Here is an 11,980-nt window from a genome sequence, read left to right on the forward strand (position 1 = left end):
AGATTGGTGTCTGGTGTCTGTCCTTATCGGGTTATATGCGCTCAAAAGAGAGAGTGATATAAAAAAGTGACACATACATTTACAGGTCAACCTTTGTTTTATATGTTGCATACTTATTTTAGTTCCTAACATTTTAGATAGTTTTAAAGAATTAAAATACTAACCACACACTAACTAGCGGCACCAATTTAAGTTGAAAAATTTGAAACAACTTGAAAACGGTTAGATCAAACAATATAGAAATAAGAGAACTTTCTTAATACAACCAAAATCAAAATAAATAGAAAGCTGTTAAAGCATAGCAGTATGTTATTTATTACCACATCAGTGATACATAAATCCTTATCCTATCATGACATTAGTAAAATTCATTCTTTACCAATTAGGTAGCTGAAAGAGTGCCTAGAAAATAATCCAGTTAGATTCATTATTCAGTGTAGAGAAGAACGAGCAATATTAAATGTACTGGGTCTCCAAAAACTGCTTTTTAACCGCGACGTATCATTCAATTTTATTGTTATTGCAACATTATCATAACATGGAAAATGGAAAAAAGTATCTAGTTTTCATTGGCATTGGTTTTTCTATAAGATCCGAATTTGTTATAAAATTTATGGTGTTCATTTCATAGAATGTTTTTGAAAATTCAGCAGGATTCAAACGGAAAACTGTTTAGTTATTGAACTGTCAGTGGCCGTGGTGATTGTTGAAGGTCTTATTGATTGGTCTGAAAAGGCAGGTATTATAGGTTGAAAAATTTTAAATGACTCATGCATACTTATATTGATTGTTCTTCGTAAGATGTTAGCTTCAAAAGTGCTATTTATACTCTCCAAAATCTCCACAACAAAATAATTTAAAGGTGCAGTCAGTAGTTTCTTTAATTTTCTTCTTAATCGCTATCGCTAAATCGTTATTTTATAGTTTTTCTTACTTGTAAACTTGTTCCACAGAAAGAGAATAGGCTGTCTATATTTAGACTAGATATATATCTATACAATGTTTTCATTTCCTACTCGAATAAAAATATAATTATTATATTATATATAGTGTTTCAAACTTGAGAACTGTACAGCCTTGTGAAATCTTTGTTTATGGATCGATTTTGATAATTCTTTTTTTATTGGATAGATCTTTGAAAAATGCAATAAAATCTTCTTTTGCATATTGGTTCAACTTAAAGTCATGGCCAATTGAGACTATTTAACAAGAGATAGAGAAGAGAGACCTGCTATTAGGGATTCAATACTCCATGAAGTGGGACACACTGTAAAGGAACATAACAAAACGCTATTCAAAACAAAACGAAAGAAACATATTCAATCGCAACAAATTATGTTTTTGAGGATTGCGACGATAATTTTTTTTTTTTAACAATCGACTATCAAATTTTTCGGATTGCTTATCAAAACTGTGCAGTATAAAGGAAGACAAAATAAAAACTTAACTGATGGAAAAGCCCGCGACTAAACAAGCGGAGATTGGTGATGGTGCAATTTGAATGCAGAAAAAAAGAACCAATGCAAATGAACCGACATGATCCAGCGAAACGAGCAAAAAACACGATTCAATGCAATAAGTACATTTTCCTGTGTGTGACAATGTTTAACAAAGACAAACTTTGAGCAATAACGTCGATCGGGCTGAAATTTTCAGCGATTTTTCGTATAAGCGATTCGTTTCATCGTCGATTTTTAAGCCTGTTAGTGGGAGAGCGCAAGCAAGGTTAGTATAAGAGTACTTATAGAAGTACCCACCCGAGTGCCGACAGATTTTTTGATTTGGTGCTTTTGTTAAACCCAAAAAAGAATGAGGAGTGCTGTAAGTACGCTTTTTCATTTGTTTATCCGCTTTTTGAATTTTTGTGAAACCATTTTTTATGGTGATATGTTGAGAAATTTTTGGGGTATTTTTTATTGAAAAAATTTTAGTCAATGTAAATCTTACTTGTGTGCTTTAGCTGTGCTTAAACCACGGTTAAAAAAACATTATACTATATTACTATCTAGCTAGAAATAATGACACCAAAGGGCATATAACTTTTTAAATTTTTTAAAAAACTAATATTGTAAATTGGCGCAAATGGTGGGTTCGGTTTTCGCACTTTTGAGACAATAAAAATATAGTCTAATAACAACCAAAGAATTTCGTTAACTTTATAGCACACGTATAAAAAAAATTCAGCATAGTTTTAAAATTTTAGAGTATGTATATCAGGTGAGTTAAGCAATCCTTTTATTCAAAAAATTAAGCCCATGTTTAGCTTAATTTTTAATATCTTAAGAGAGTCCATTAAAATTATTGCACACCAAGTTTTTTGCGAATTTTATAAAGTGTGCGATTCGAAGCTCTGAATGCTTGAAAATAAATTTGAATGCGAAATTGCTACACAAAACTCCCTCCGGATTATTTTATCGAAATTAGTTGTTAGGATAAATTTTTGGTATTTACTACCGCTAGTCTATTTAGCTTTCCTTAAATTGCACTTTTTGGTCAGCTTGAGCTTGAAAAATTTTAAAATTTAATGCAGCAGTTGAGTATTTCCCACAAAAATCCACTATTTTTTTTTTTATTGTGTGAAACTGATTATCTGTATTATTTCATAAATATTTCTTCATCTAATAATTTGCAATCCTTCGACAAATTTTACTATTTTTTCTCGAAAATTTCTCCATTAGAAGTTTTTAAAAGTATATGTCTTAGCAATATTAATATAGGGAGTAAAATGAGATACATAAATTAAACCCCTCAGGTGAAAACAAACGATAAATATCTAAAAGAAAACAAATATGGTTTTTCAACCTTTTCTTTAACCTAGTAGCTTCAAATAGTGATTTGCAGGTATTGACCGACCTAAAAAATACTATTTCCTTATCTGGAATTTTTCTTGAGAACAGACCAGATTATACTTTACCCACTCCGAATATTATAAGATATTTTTAATATATTTTAAGGATCCTCTAATAACATTGCGTCTTAGGAATTAATAGCAATCACGTTCACAATTAAAGAAATATTAATAGTAAAATGCCAATTAACTGAAATGTCAAATCGATCTTACAAGTTTCCCAAAGTTGATCAAGTGTGCCTACCAACTGTAGCCCATTAGATTTTAATTTTTGTGTGTCGTATAAACTTGATTTAGATTTATTATTGATAATAATCCAAGCAAGGATCGAATATTCCAAAGCAGATATTTTCCTATTTAAGAATGCCACATTCACATAGCCTTCCTCTGATTTAGAACCCTCGATTGGCGGATGACTCTAGTGCTGACTTAGCGTTCAGTTCTCTTCTATAATCGCCTTGTCACCCTGAATGAAGACCTCGGGGACGCATAAAATATAATTCGAAAAATATTTTCCACTGCAGAACTTGCGAAATTATTGTTGTTAATACATCTGACGAAAAATATTTTTTCTGTGATAAATACTGACCTTAATAAAATTCTTATCTCAGTTTGATTAATTGACTAGACGTTTAAGCGTATGCCGACCAGAAATACATTCAAACTAGACATTTGTGCACTTGGTGTTGCAGTAATTTGCGTTAACTATGAAGTACTTGTTTAAGGTAATTAACCTCTTATTATATCAACGCCCCAAGTATATCAAAAATAACGTTTCTTTTGTTGTTTCCTTTGTTATTTATTTTTAGTTTTGTTTAATTAAATTAATAATGCCTACCAGATTTCTTTAGCCAATATCATGCAAAAAACAATTTCATTTTAATTAGATATTCATGTTAATTAAGCTCTATCTTACGGGGCGCCTTATTCCTTCCACAACCAGAAATCGTATTAGTCGGGTGGTCCTTAAACACAAAACACAAAATTTCTCTCTTTTTTGGGGAATCCCGTCGACTATTAATGAATAGCATAATTTTTGCGATAGTAACTAGTTAGACCATCGTCACCAAATTCCCAAAACGGATAAAACCTGCAATCAAACTCTCTCACGCATTATTAAAACCGAGCGGATGTTATTAGTCACTCCTCTCGTTTCTGTAATAGCAGGCTTCGGTGGAGCCCTGGGGAAACCCAGAAGTAGCCATATATTTGATTTGTGATCATTCACCATTGCCCAGTTTAGTTCTCTTGAAAATGTAAGGAGCTATCCAGTTATGTATAGATAGCAATATTGTTTGTGAAAAAAAAGTTTAATATAAATAAGAAACGAACCAAAACTATCGACTCGCCAATGACTTCTACGAATAGTTAACCAAACCTTGACCCAATAGGTCATTAAATTGCGTTAAGCAATAAAATTGTAACAGGATATGCACAAGATTTTCTTTTCCGTAAAATCCTATTATTTCGATTAGGATATCCAATTAAATTTGTGCGACCCTAACGTTATGCAAATAAACTGAAGAAAACTAACAATAGGTGTAACGCACTCCGCTTTGGATAATTTCACGATTACTATTTTGCACGTCCATAATCGAGTTAGCGGGAAGGACTCTTCTTCGATTGTCTTCGTCTAATCATCGGCGTGGATTGTTTTATTTTTTCTGCCTAGCGATGGAAATTTGTTCGAGCCATTAACGAGATGACGAACGAATTACACGCCGTATGAATTCATAGCGTGTCTTCGCGCAATGATGGCCGCGCCTCAAGTTTGTTTTTATTAACGATACGTATTTTGTTATTGTTTTGACGGGGAATGCTGCTTTACACTGTTGCAGAGGCGAAACAAGTGTGGTTTAGCAATCTGATCACAATCTGAGAAAAGAAATTGATTTGCTATATTATTTTCAAATTTATTCAAAAACAAAAACAAAAAAAAAATGTTTAAAAATACCGGTTAGTGTTTTGTTGTTGCTTTCTAGTTTATTTTTTGCTGTCCGCCTTTTTGTTCGATTTACTACTAAATTGATATTTTTATTAGATCGAATTGGAAGACCAGACAAAATTTACAAGAAAAAATGTTATATATACATAAATAAATAAATAATAATAAATAAATTATTCAAATGCATAATCAATCATGCCAAAGAAAGGCAAAGTGAAGACGTGGTTTTGTTATATTAGCTAACCGATCGTAGAAGAAAGAACCCAAAATAATCAAAATTTGGTCAGCAAATATAAATGTTTTTATCCATAGAATTGCTGAAGCCTATCATCCTCTCGACTTCTTCAGAGCTTAACTGCAACTAGTCCGCATTTTACTCCGTACCTGCTTATACATTGTTTGAGGGGGGCGGAGCTAAATGAGGGGCGTAAACATAATTTCGGATGACTGATTCCCATATATATTCTTTGACACATATTCATGGATTGCTATATACTTCTGGCCTCCCCAATGGAATTTTGTCTTTGACGGATCGAAGAAGTTGAGATTTTTGGACCAGTGGTCAATCTGGTTTTGACGTTATATTTCTTAAGAACTTTTGATATGTGGTCAAAAATCGTCGGTTATCAACTCTTTTGTTTACAGATCTGTAAAACTATCTCAGCCCGAGTGACTTGACCCAAAATTAAAACACCTTACCTTCGCTCTTCTGTCTAATACACTTCACCACAACCTTCCAATAGCAATCAGTCCGAAAGCAATCCCCACAAAGTTTTGTAAATAGCACTTCAAAATAGCCTGTGGGAGCTTCTTTTAAAAATTAGACAACAATTTTGTTAAATTTTTTCAGAACATATAAATATTCACGAAGCAACTGTAAAAAAAATCCAGAAAAAATTTTGTGATTTATCAAGAAAGTATAGCATTATTATTTAGTTTATCAGTTGGTCATTTAACCAAAAGCAACCGTTAATAAACAACAACTGCCCAAAAATTGGTTTTAAAAATCACAAAAATCAATATGGGATTTTATTCAACGCTTCAGTTTTTGCATTTGTCATATGTTAATTAAAGCCTTTAAATGCCAAAATAGTTGCACCCATCACAGACGAAAAATTTGCATAGTGCACAGTACACACAGAAATGCAACAATTGTATATATCATATTTCTTCGTCAGCACCAGGCAAAAGCACTTAATCTAAAATCTTAACGCGAGATAGTTTGGGTCTTGGTAGATTTCGTCCAGATATGTAAATAAAATCGGGATTAAAACGTTCTCCAGTCGCCATTGATCTCGATCCACCCACAGATTTTCCTCCAGGTCTCTCTCTCGGATATGATTTCTATCCCTCCCTTCCAGCACTTTCTGGATCTTCCTCTCTTTCTTTTACCCTGCATCGTCCAGTTTATAACTTGGTCTCCTTCTGAAGAGTACGATTTTCGCTAGTTTTTTTCAATTTTACCTAAATTTTTATTTTTTTTTTCTACATTCTGTGTTGCTAATAATCGAACTTATTAACTAAATTTGTTTAAGAGACCATTTTCTACAGGCTAAATCAATACAGTAAGTTTGTACGTTACTTGCTATAGCCAAAATTTACAGATATTGTTCTGAATAATGGTCTGTCTGGAAACTTCATTTTTGACATGAATTAAATAACTGAAAAACGGTAAAATTTCAATGTAGGATATTATACACAAAATATTTCTTGAATTTTCTGGGGAATCAAATACTATCAATCAAATGCTTTTCAACTAAGAAAGTTGGTACACTCAAATGTGGCGCCATCTTGGAAATATTTTAGCCGCATTTCCGACACTAACGTTAGTTTAATTCCAAATTTGCAAGTTTTTGCTATTTAATACCAGATGAAAGAGGTCTCTGGTGTTACATCCTGTATATAAAAAGAGTTTAATACAACGATTTGGTTGCTGTTGAACGAAAAATCTTTATTTTTTCTTTATTTTATCTTTATTCAAAAATTGTCAAAGGCAAACTCTTTACAAAACTTCTAGATTCCTCGTGCGTCGGTTTTAGCTGAGTCGGAAACGCTACTTCGATGATACTTTTGTTATTTGGCCTCGTGGTCAAGAAATCCTAGTAGATTTTCTTAGACATTTAAACTCGATACATCCTAACATACGTTTTACCATTGAGTTGGAAGCTAATAATAACCTTCCATTCTTAAATATTCTTATCAATAGAAAATCAGACCTAACATTGGGTCATTGTGCTACAGAAAACCTATGCACACAGACCGATACCTTAATGCATGGTCACATCACCATCCGGCCCAAAAATCATCGGTTATCAACTCTCTTGTTCACAGATCTGTAAAACTATCTCAGCCCGAGTCACTCTTCTCTGTAATAATTTCCACATTAAAGATATTAAGTGTTCCATCAAAAAATACACTTCGCCACAACCTTCCAATAGCAATAAGGCCAAAAGCAATCCTAGACTTGCCACTGTGATCCCTCCTTACATTCAAAACATCACTGACCACATATCAAAAGTTCTAAAGAAGTATAACGTCAAAACCAGATTTACCACTTATCCAAAAATCTCTCAACATTTTCGGTCCATCAAAGACAAAATTCCATTTGAGATGCCAGGAGTTGACAGCATACCAGGAATATGCGGCAAGGAATACATTGGAGAGACCGGACGAAAAATACCAACTAGGCTCGAAGAACACATATAAACAAACTAACAATCTTTACCGCGACTCAGGTCACCAATTTGGGAATTAGTCATCCGAGACGGTGTTTATGCCCCTCATTAGCTCCCCCTCAAAATATATATAAGCAAGTACAGAGTAAAATACGAGCCAGTTTCAGTCAAGCTCTGAAGAAGCCAACGTCAGCAATTTCGACTCAGCAAAAATCGACGCATGAGAAATGCAGAAGTTTTGTAAAAAGTAAAATATAGGTAGTAAATAAACTAACTAGAATATAAGATTTTTTCAAAGATCTAAATTTTTACTCAAAATCAAAGGCAAAGGTTGCTAAAGAGAGTTATTTCTATAAATTTTAAAATAAATTTTTCCGTCACCATGAAAAAGACTCGTTGAACTGTTCAGGTATTAGTTGTATGCGCTGCCTTGGCGACGACCGCCTACGCAGGCGGATACGGCCTCCTGGGAAATAGCCTCGGTCTTGAATACGGCGGGCCCTACGGCACGGCTACGTCGGGCTACGGCAGCAGCAGTTACTACTCCGGAAGTAGTTACTACAACAAGCCCTACTACTACAGCAGCAGCGGCTATAGCCCATATTACGGCGGCGGAGGCTACGGCGGCGGTTCGGGGAGCTACGGAGGCTATGGTGGGGGTGGCTATTACAGCGGCGGAGGCTACGGCGGATACGGAGGGGGTGGCTATGGGGGATCCGGAGGCTATAGACCTTATTCGGGTGGATACGGCGGTTACGGCGGATCTGGTAAGTAGAACGTCGACTCGTGGAGGAAAGCTGTTTTGGAAAACCTTTTAGAACGATTAGATAATGTTGTCGAAATCGGAAATAAGAGAAGCGAATACTATAGTAGCACCACGGCTAGGTACAGCGAAAGCGAATCGCTAAGCGAAGGTAACTTGTCAAGGGCTTTTTTTTGGGATCAAATTGCATTTTTTTTTATTCTCAAGCATGCCGAGAATATCAACATTATCTTTATAATGAATTATAAAATCATATTCAAATGCTAGCATGGATAATGGACTGCTTGCATGGGGCTATGTATACATAGAAGGACGCGTTTTTTACATTACATAAATTTTCACGACTGTCTTTATAGCATAGCGCCCTTCTAAAAACGAATTAATGTAGGACATATCATATATATACATAGTATGGTCCACATAGACTTTTAATCATATCAGACCAATCGTGTCATTTTCTAGTGATTTGCAAAGGTTAAGTTTATCAAGAAGCGGACTCAACAAGATGATAAACAACTGGAAGCAAAAATAAATACAAATTTTGATAAACTGTTCAAGTGGTTCCTTTGTACTTAAAGAAAATTAAAAGAAATATAAACGTTGTTGAAAAGGGACTCTTAAGGGTGGATTGCACAAAGTTGCTTAGAATTACAGTAGTCCAGAATCTAAATTGCGACAATGTATCATCAAAAATAAAATCGCAAAAGAAGCAGTATACAAAAGCCAGAGCAGGCCTTGCTCGACTTGAGACAGATTATGATGTAGATCTCACTTCAAGCCAGGCAATTGTTGATTTTGGCCGGTTTTCTTATTTACGACCTTAGTATTCACATTTTTGGAAACAAACACCGTTTTGTATTAAATGGTGAAACAAGTAATCATAATACCTGCAATTGCGGTAACCCGTGGACAGAAGGTCTCCTCACTCAATGGAAAAAAATGTTTAATCTACAACCTACTGAAATAAAGAACCAATAAAAACGCTTAAGAATTTTAAAATCAACCTAAATCAGTTTCATTTTTGAATGAAAGTGGTTGTTTTTATAATCTTGCTGATATCTTAAATTTCGTTTGTTTATAATATCATTATTGTTATTCGTCGTGCTATATTTGACTCTTTCCAAACATTGTAGTGTCTGCTCGAAATAAGACTAATCGTAATTCTAGATGTAGAAAGCAAAAACAATATCGACTTATTGGCTTAAAAAACTCAAGAAACGCCAATGGAATAGAAGTGTTATTGGTGCAAACTGTATTGTCTTTTAATATATCGAAATTTTAAATTTGAATCATGTAATTTTTTATATAGAGTTCAGTGACGAACTATTTTATTTTGCAAAAATGACTTATTTTATCAATTCGACTAATATAATTGTTTTTAATAGAAAACCCACACTTTTCCCATTAAATATTTTATTTAACTTAAAACCAAGATTAAGAATTATGAATGAAACGATCGACATAAAAAGTGTAGATAGAAGCCAAATTATACAATGATCCTACAAACCAGTTTTCGAAGAAGCACGGCGAGATAAAAATTGGAAACCTTTACTATTTTGCGTATAATTTTATGGGTCGCACCACCACTTTCCCTCTAATAATTTTCAACCAATCACAATCCTAACAAATAACCAAATCCCATTCACAAACATATATGTTTGTGAACACCCTGTATACGTCCATCAAAAGCTCGCATTTCAAACAACATCGATCTCGAAATATAATATTAAAAACTCGTGCATGCATAAATTGCGTAATATTGGTCATCTGCGACATTTAATAGCTATTGTTTTCACGGTAATTATTTAAATTTTATGCATGTGTATCGATGTTCTCAAAGGTTGTCTTGTCGTGTCGACAATTTGTAACCGCAACCGTGATTCACCGACGTGATAATTACCAGCACCATTTGTTTACTTAAAGGAAGCAATTACGCCAAATTAACGTAAATTAGTATTGCCTGTAACTCTAACAAGAGACCGACCAAAATATCTGCACATGTTCTTGTGTTTTGTTCTAATAGGCTTTCGTTACCGTTTTAGGCACAAAACGGGTAGATATTAATCTACTTTTGTTTTTATTCGACATAATGTATTTACAGGTAGTTGTTATAGACCTAAACATATTGTGATTAGATGGTTACACATAAAATACAAAAACGTTTATTTCTATCGACAATAACCTGAAATAAAAAATAAAAAATGATGCAAGAGTCCTATGATATAATTTGTAAATAATATTCCACAAAATAGCAAGTTTTTTCTACTGAAAACTTTATTACATAACTATGTGTATCACTTTTGTTGAAAAATTATGATGATTTGTACATTTCATACAGAAAAAAAACACAGTACAGTTAATTTTTTTTTAAACTATCAATTTTTTAATTTTTCAAAAAGGAAACGTATGCACCTTTTTTTGAGGTTTGACCAATGCCAGACACATACAACAAGTCAAGATTTGCATAATAAATCTGAGGTGTTTTCTAGTTATGGTTTATCTCAATATACACGCCAAGTCAATTTGAAAAAATCACATAAAATGGTTTCACATGGATGTAGGTAAATAGAGCTCACCCTATAAAACTGTGTCATCATCTGCGAAAGCTTTAAATAGGTAATATATAATAAATACTAATAGTAAATAATAATAGAGTATAAATAGTAAATTAGATACAGAATATCGGACCAAAAATTGAATCCTGGGGTATTCCGGTTGAAATATTTGACGTCTGAGGTAAAATTTATTGCTTGTTTGGTAAAAAAGATTTCTAACAATCAAAAGTCCCATCAACAAAATCGAACGCCCTGTTGAGATCGCAGCAGATTATTAAATTTTTTCGTTCATTGAAATTATCAATTTTTTTGTTGTCAGTGTCAAAGTTTGGTAAGAAATGTTAATTACATGGCATATTAATTATTTCAAATTTATAGAGATCCTTTTTTAAATTTACATTAAACAAACAAACATTAAAAGTTTATGGGAATCTTTGGGGTTTGTTGGAAATGTTATTGCATGCGTCTGGATTGCTTCGAGATATTCATAAAAGTCCATAAAAAAGATGAAACTCGTGGAGTTTTTGGAGGTTTTGTTTCATCTAATTAAGTGCTAATTTTTAATACCATGGTGCGCAATATTCTGCTTTCGCTTTAAAGCTTGGACGTTATATGTCGCGTTAACATTTTTTTTGCACATTGGTCATTACTAATAAGGATCGTCATTATTTTGCAGGTTACAGTGGATATGGCGGATACAGGGGCGGTTACGGTGGATATGGAACAAACTTTCTAGGACGGCCACACGGCTACAGGGGATACGGCTACTCTTCGTATTGAAGAGACCACATGCCCAGAGCTAAATTGTGATAATTTTGTAACTAAAGTTCGCCTTGGATAATATTTTAATTATTTTTGTACTTATTGCAAGTTGGTTATAAAAAATATTTTGATCTAGGTGTAGGTTGTTGTTAGATAATTAGTCCGTAATAAAAATGTGTTCATTCTAATAAAATGTTTCTTTATTTTTAGAATCCTTTAATCTCCGTTCGGGTAGATTAAACGTTTCTTCACTTATTTTGTTACTCTCAATTGATATAGCGGCAATTGAGCTAAAATTCGTTTACACTGTTTGGGAGTGGGGGATACTAAGTCAAAACAAAAACACATTGATATTTACCAATAGGGGGTTATTAACTATTATTAATATCGCGATGTTAAATATTTTTAGCCACGTCTACTTCACATTTTTAA

The 11,980-nt window shown here is 33.4% G+C and overlaps 1 protein-coding gene across 4 annotated transcripts; it reads left to right on the plus strand.

Annotated features, from left to right (window-relative positions):
• The first annotated feature begins 1,716 nt into the window (after positions 1 to 1,716).
• On the plus strand, positions 1,717 to 11,741 carry LOC132699445 (uncharacterized). 4 transcript variants are annotated; one of them, XM_060666156.1, is made up of 4 exons: positions 1,717 to 1,821; positions 7,878 to 8,235; positions 8,287 to 8,382; positions 11,463 to 11,741. In XM_060666156.1, the coding sequence occupies exons 1-4, from the start codon at positions 1,810 to 1,812 to the stop codon at positions 11,564 to 11,566; spliced, it is 570 nt and encodes a 189-aa protein (XP_060522139.1). In that variant the 5' UTR covers positions 1,717 to 1,809; the 3' UTR covers positions 11,567 to 11,741. The 4 variants fall into 4 exon arrangements, with proteins under 4 accessions (XP_060522139.1, XP_060522138.1, XP_060522140.1 ...); XM_060666155.1 differs by lacking the exon at positions 1,717 to 1,821 and adding an exon at positions 1,860 to 3,573; XM_060666157.1 differs by lacking the exon at positions 1,717 to 1,821 and adding an exon at positions 1,860 to 3,573 and having other exon boundaries at positions 8,296 to 8,382.
• The last annotated feature ends 239 nt before the right edge of the window (positions 11,742 to 11,980 follow it).

Source organism: Cylas formicarius, unplaced genomic scaffold (genome assembly GCF_029955315.1).
Source record: "Cylas formicarius isolate icCylForm1 unplaced genomic scaffold, icCylForm1.1 PGA_scaffold_3__17_contigs__length_32017465, whole genome shotgun sequence".
Taxonomy (NCBI): Eukaryota; Metazoa; Arthropoda; class Insecta; order Coleoptera; family Brentidae; genus Cylas; species Cylas formicarius.

Coding starts and splice junctions, on each gene's coding strand:
- LOC132699445 (XM_060666155.1), top strand. Junction 8,236..8,286: donor CGGCGGTTACGGCGGATCTG/GTAAGTAGAACG, acceptor AAAACCTTTTAG/AACGATTAGATAATGTTGTC. Junction 8,383..11,462: donor AAGCGAATCGCTAAGCGAAG/GTAACTTGTCAA, acceptor ATTATTTTGCAG/GTTACAGTGGATATGGCGGA.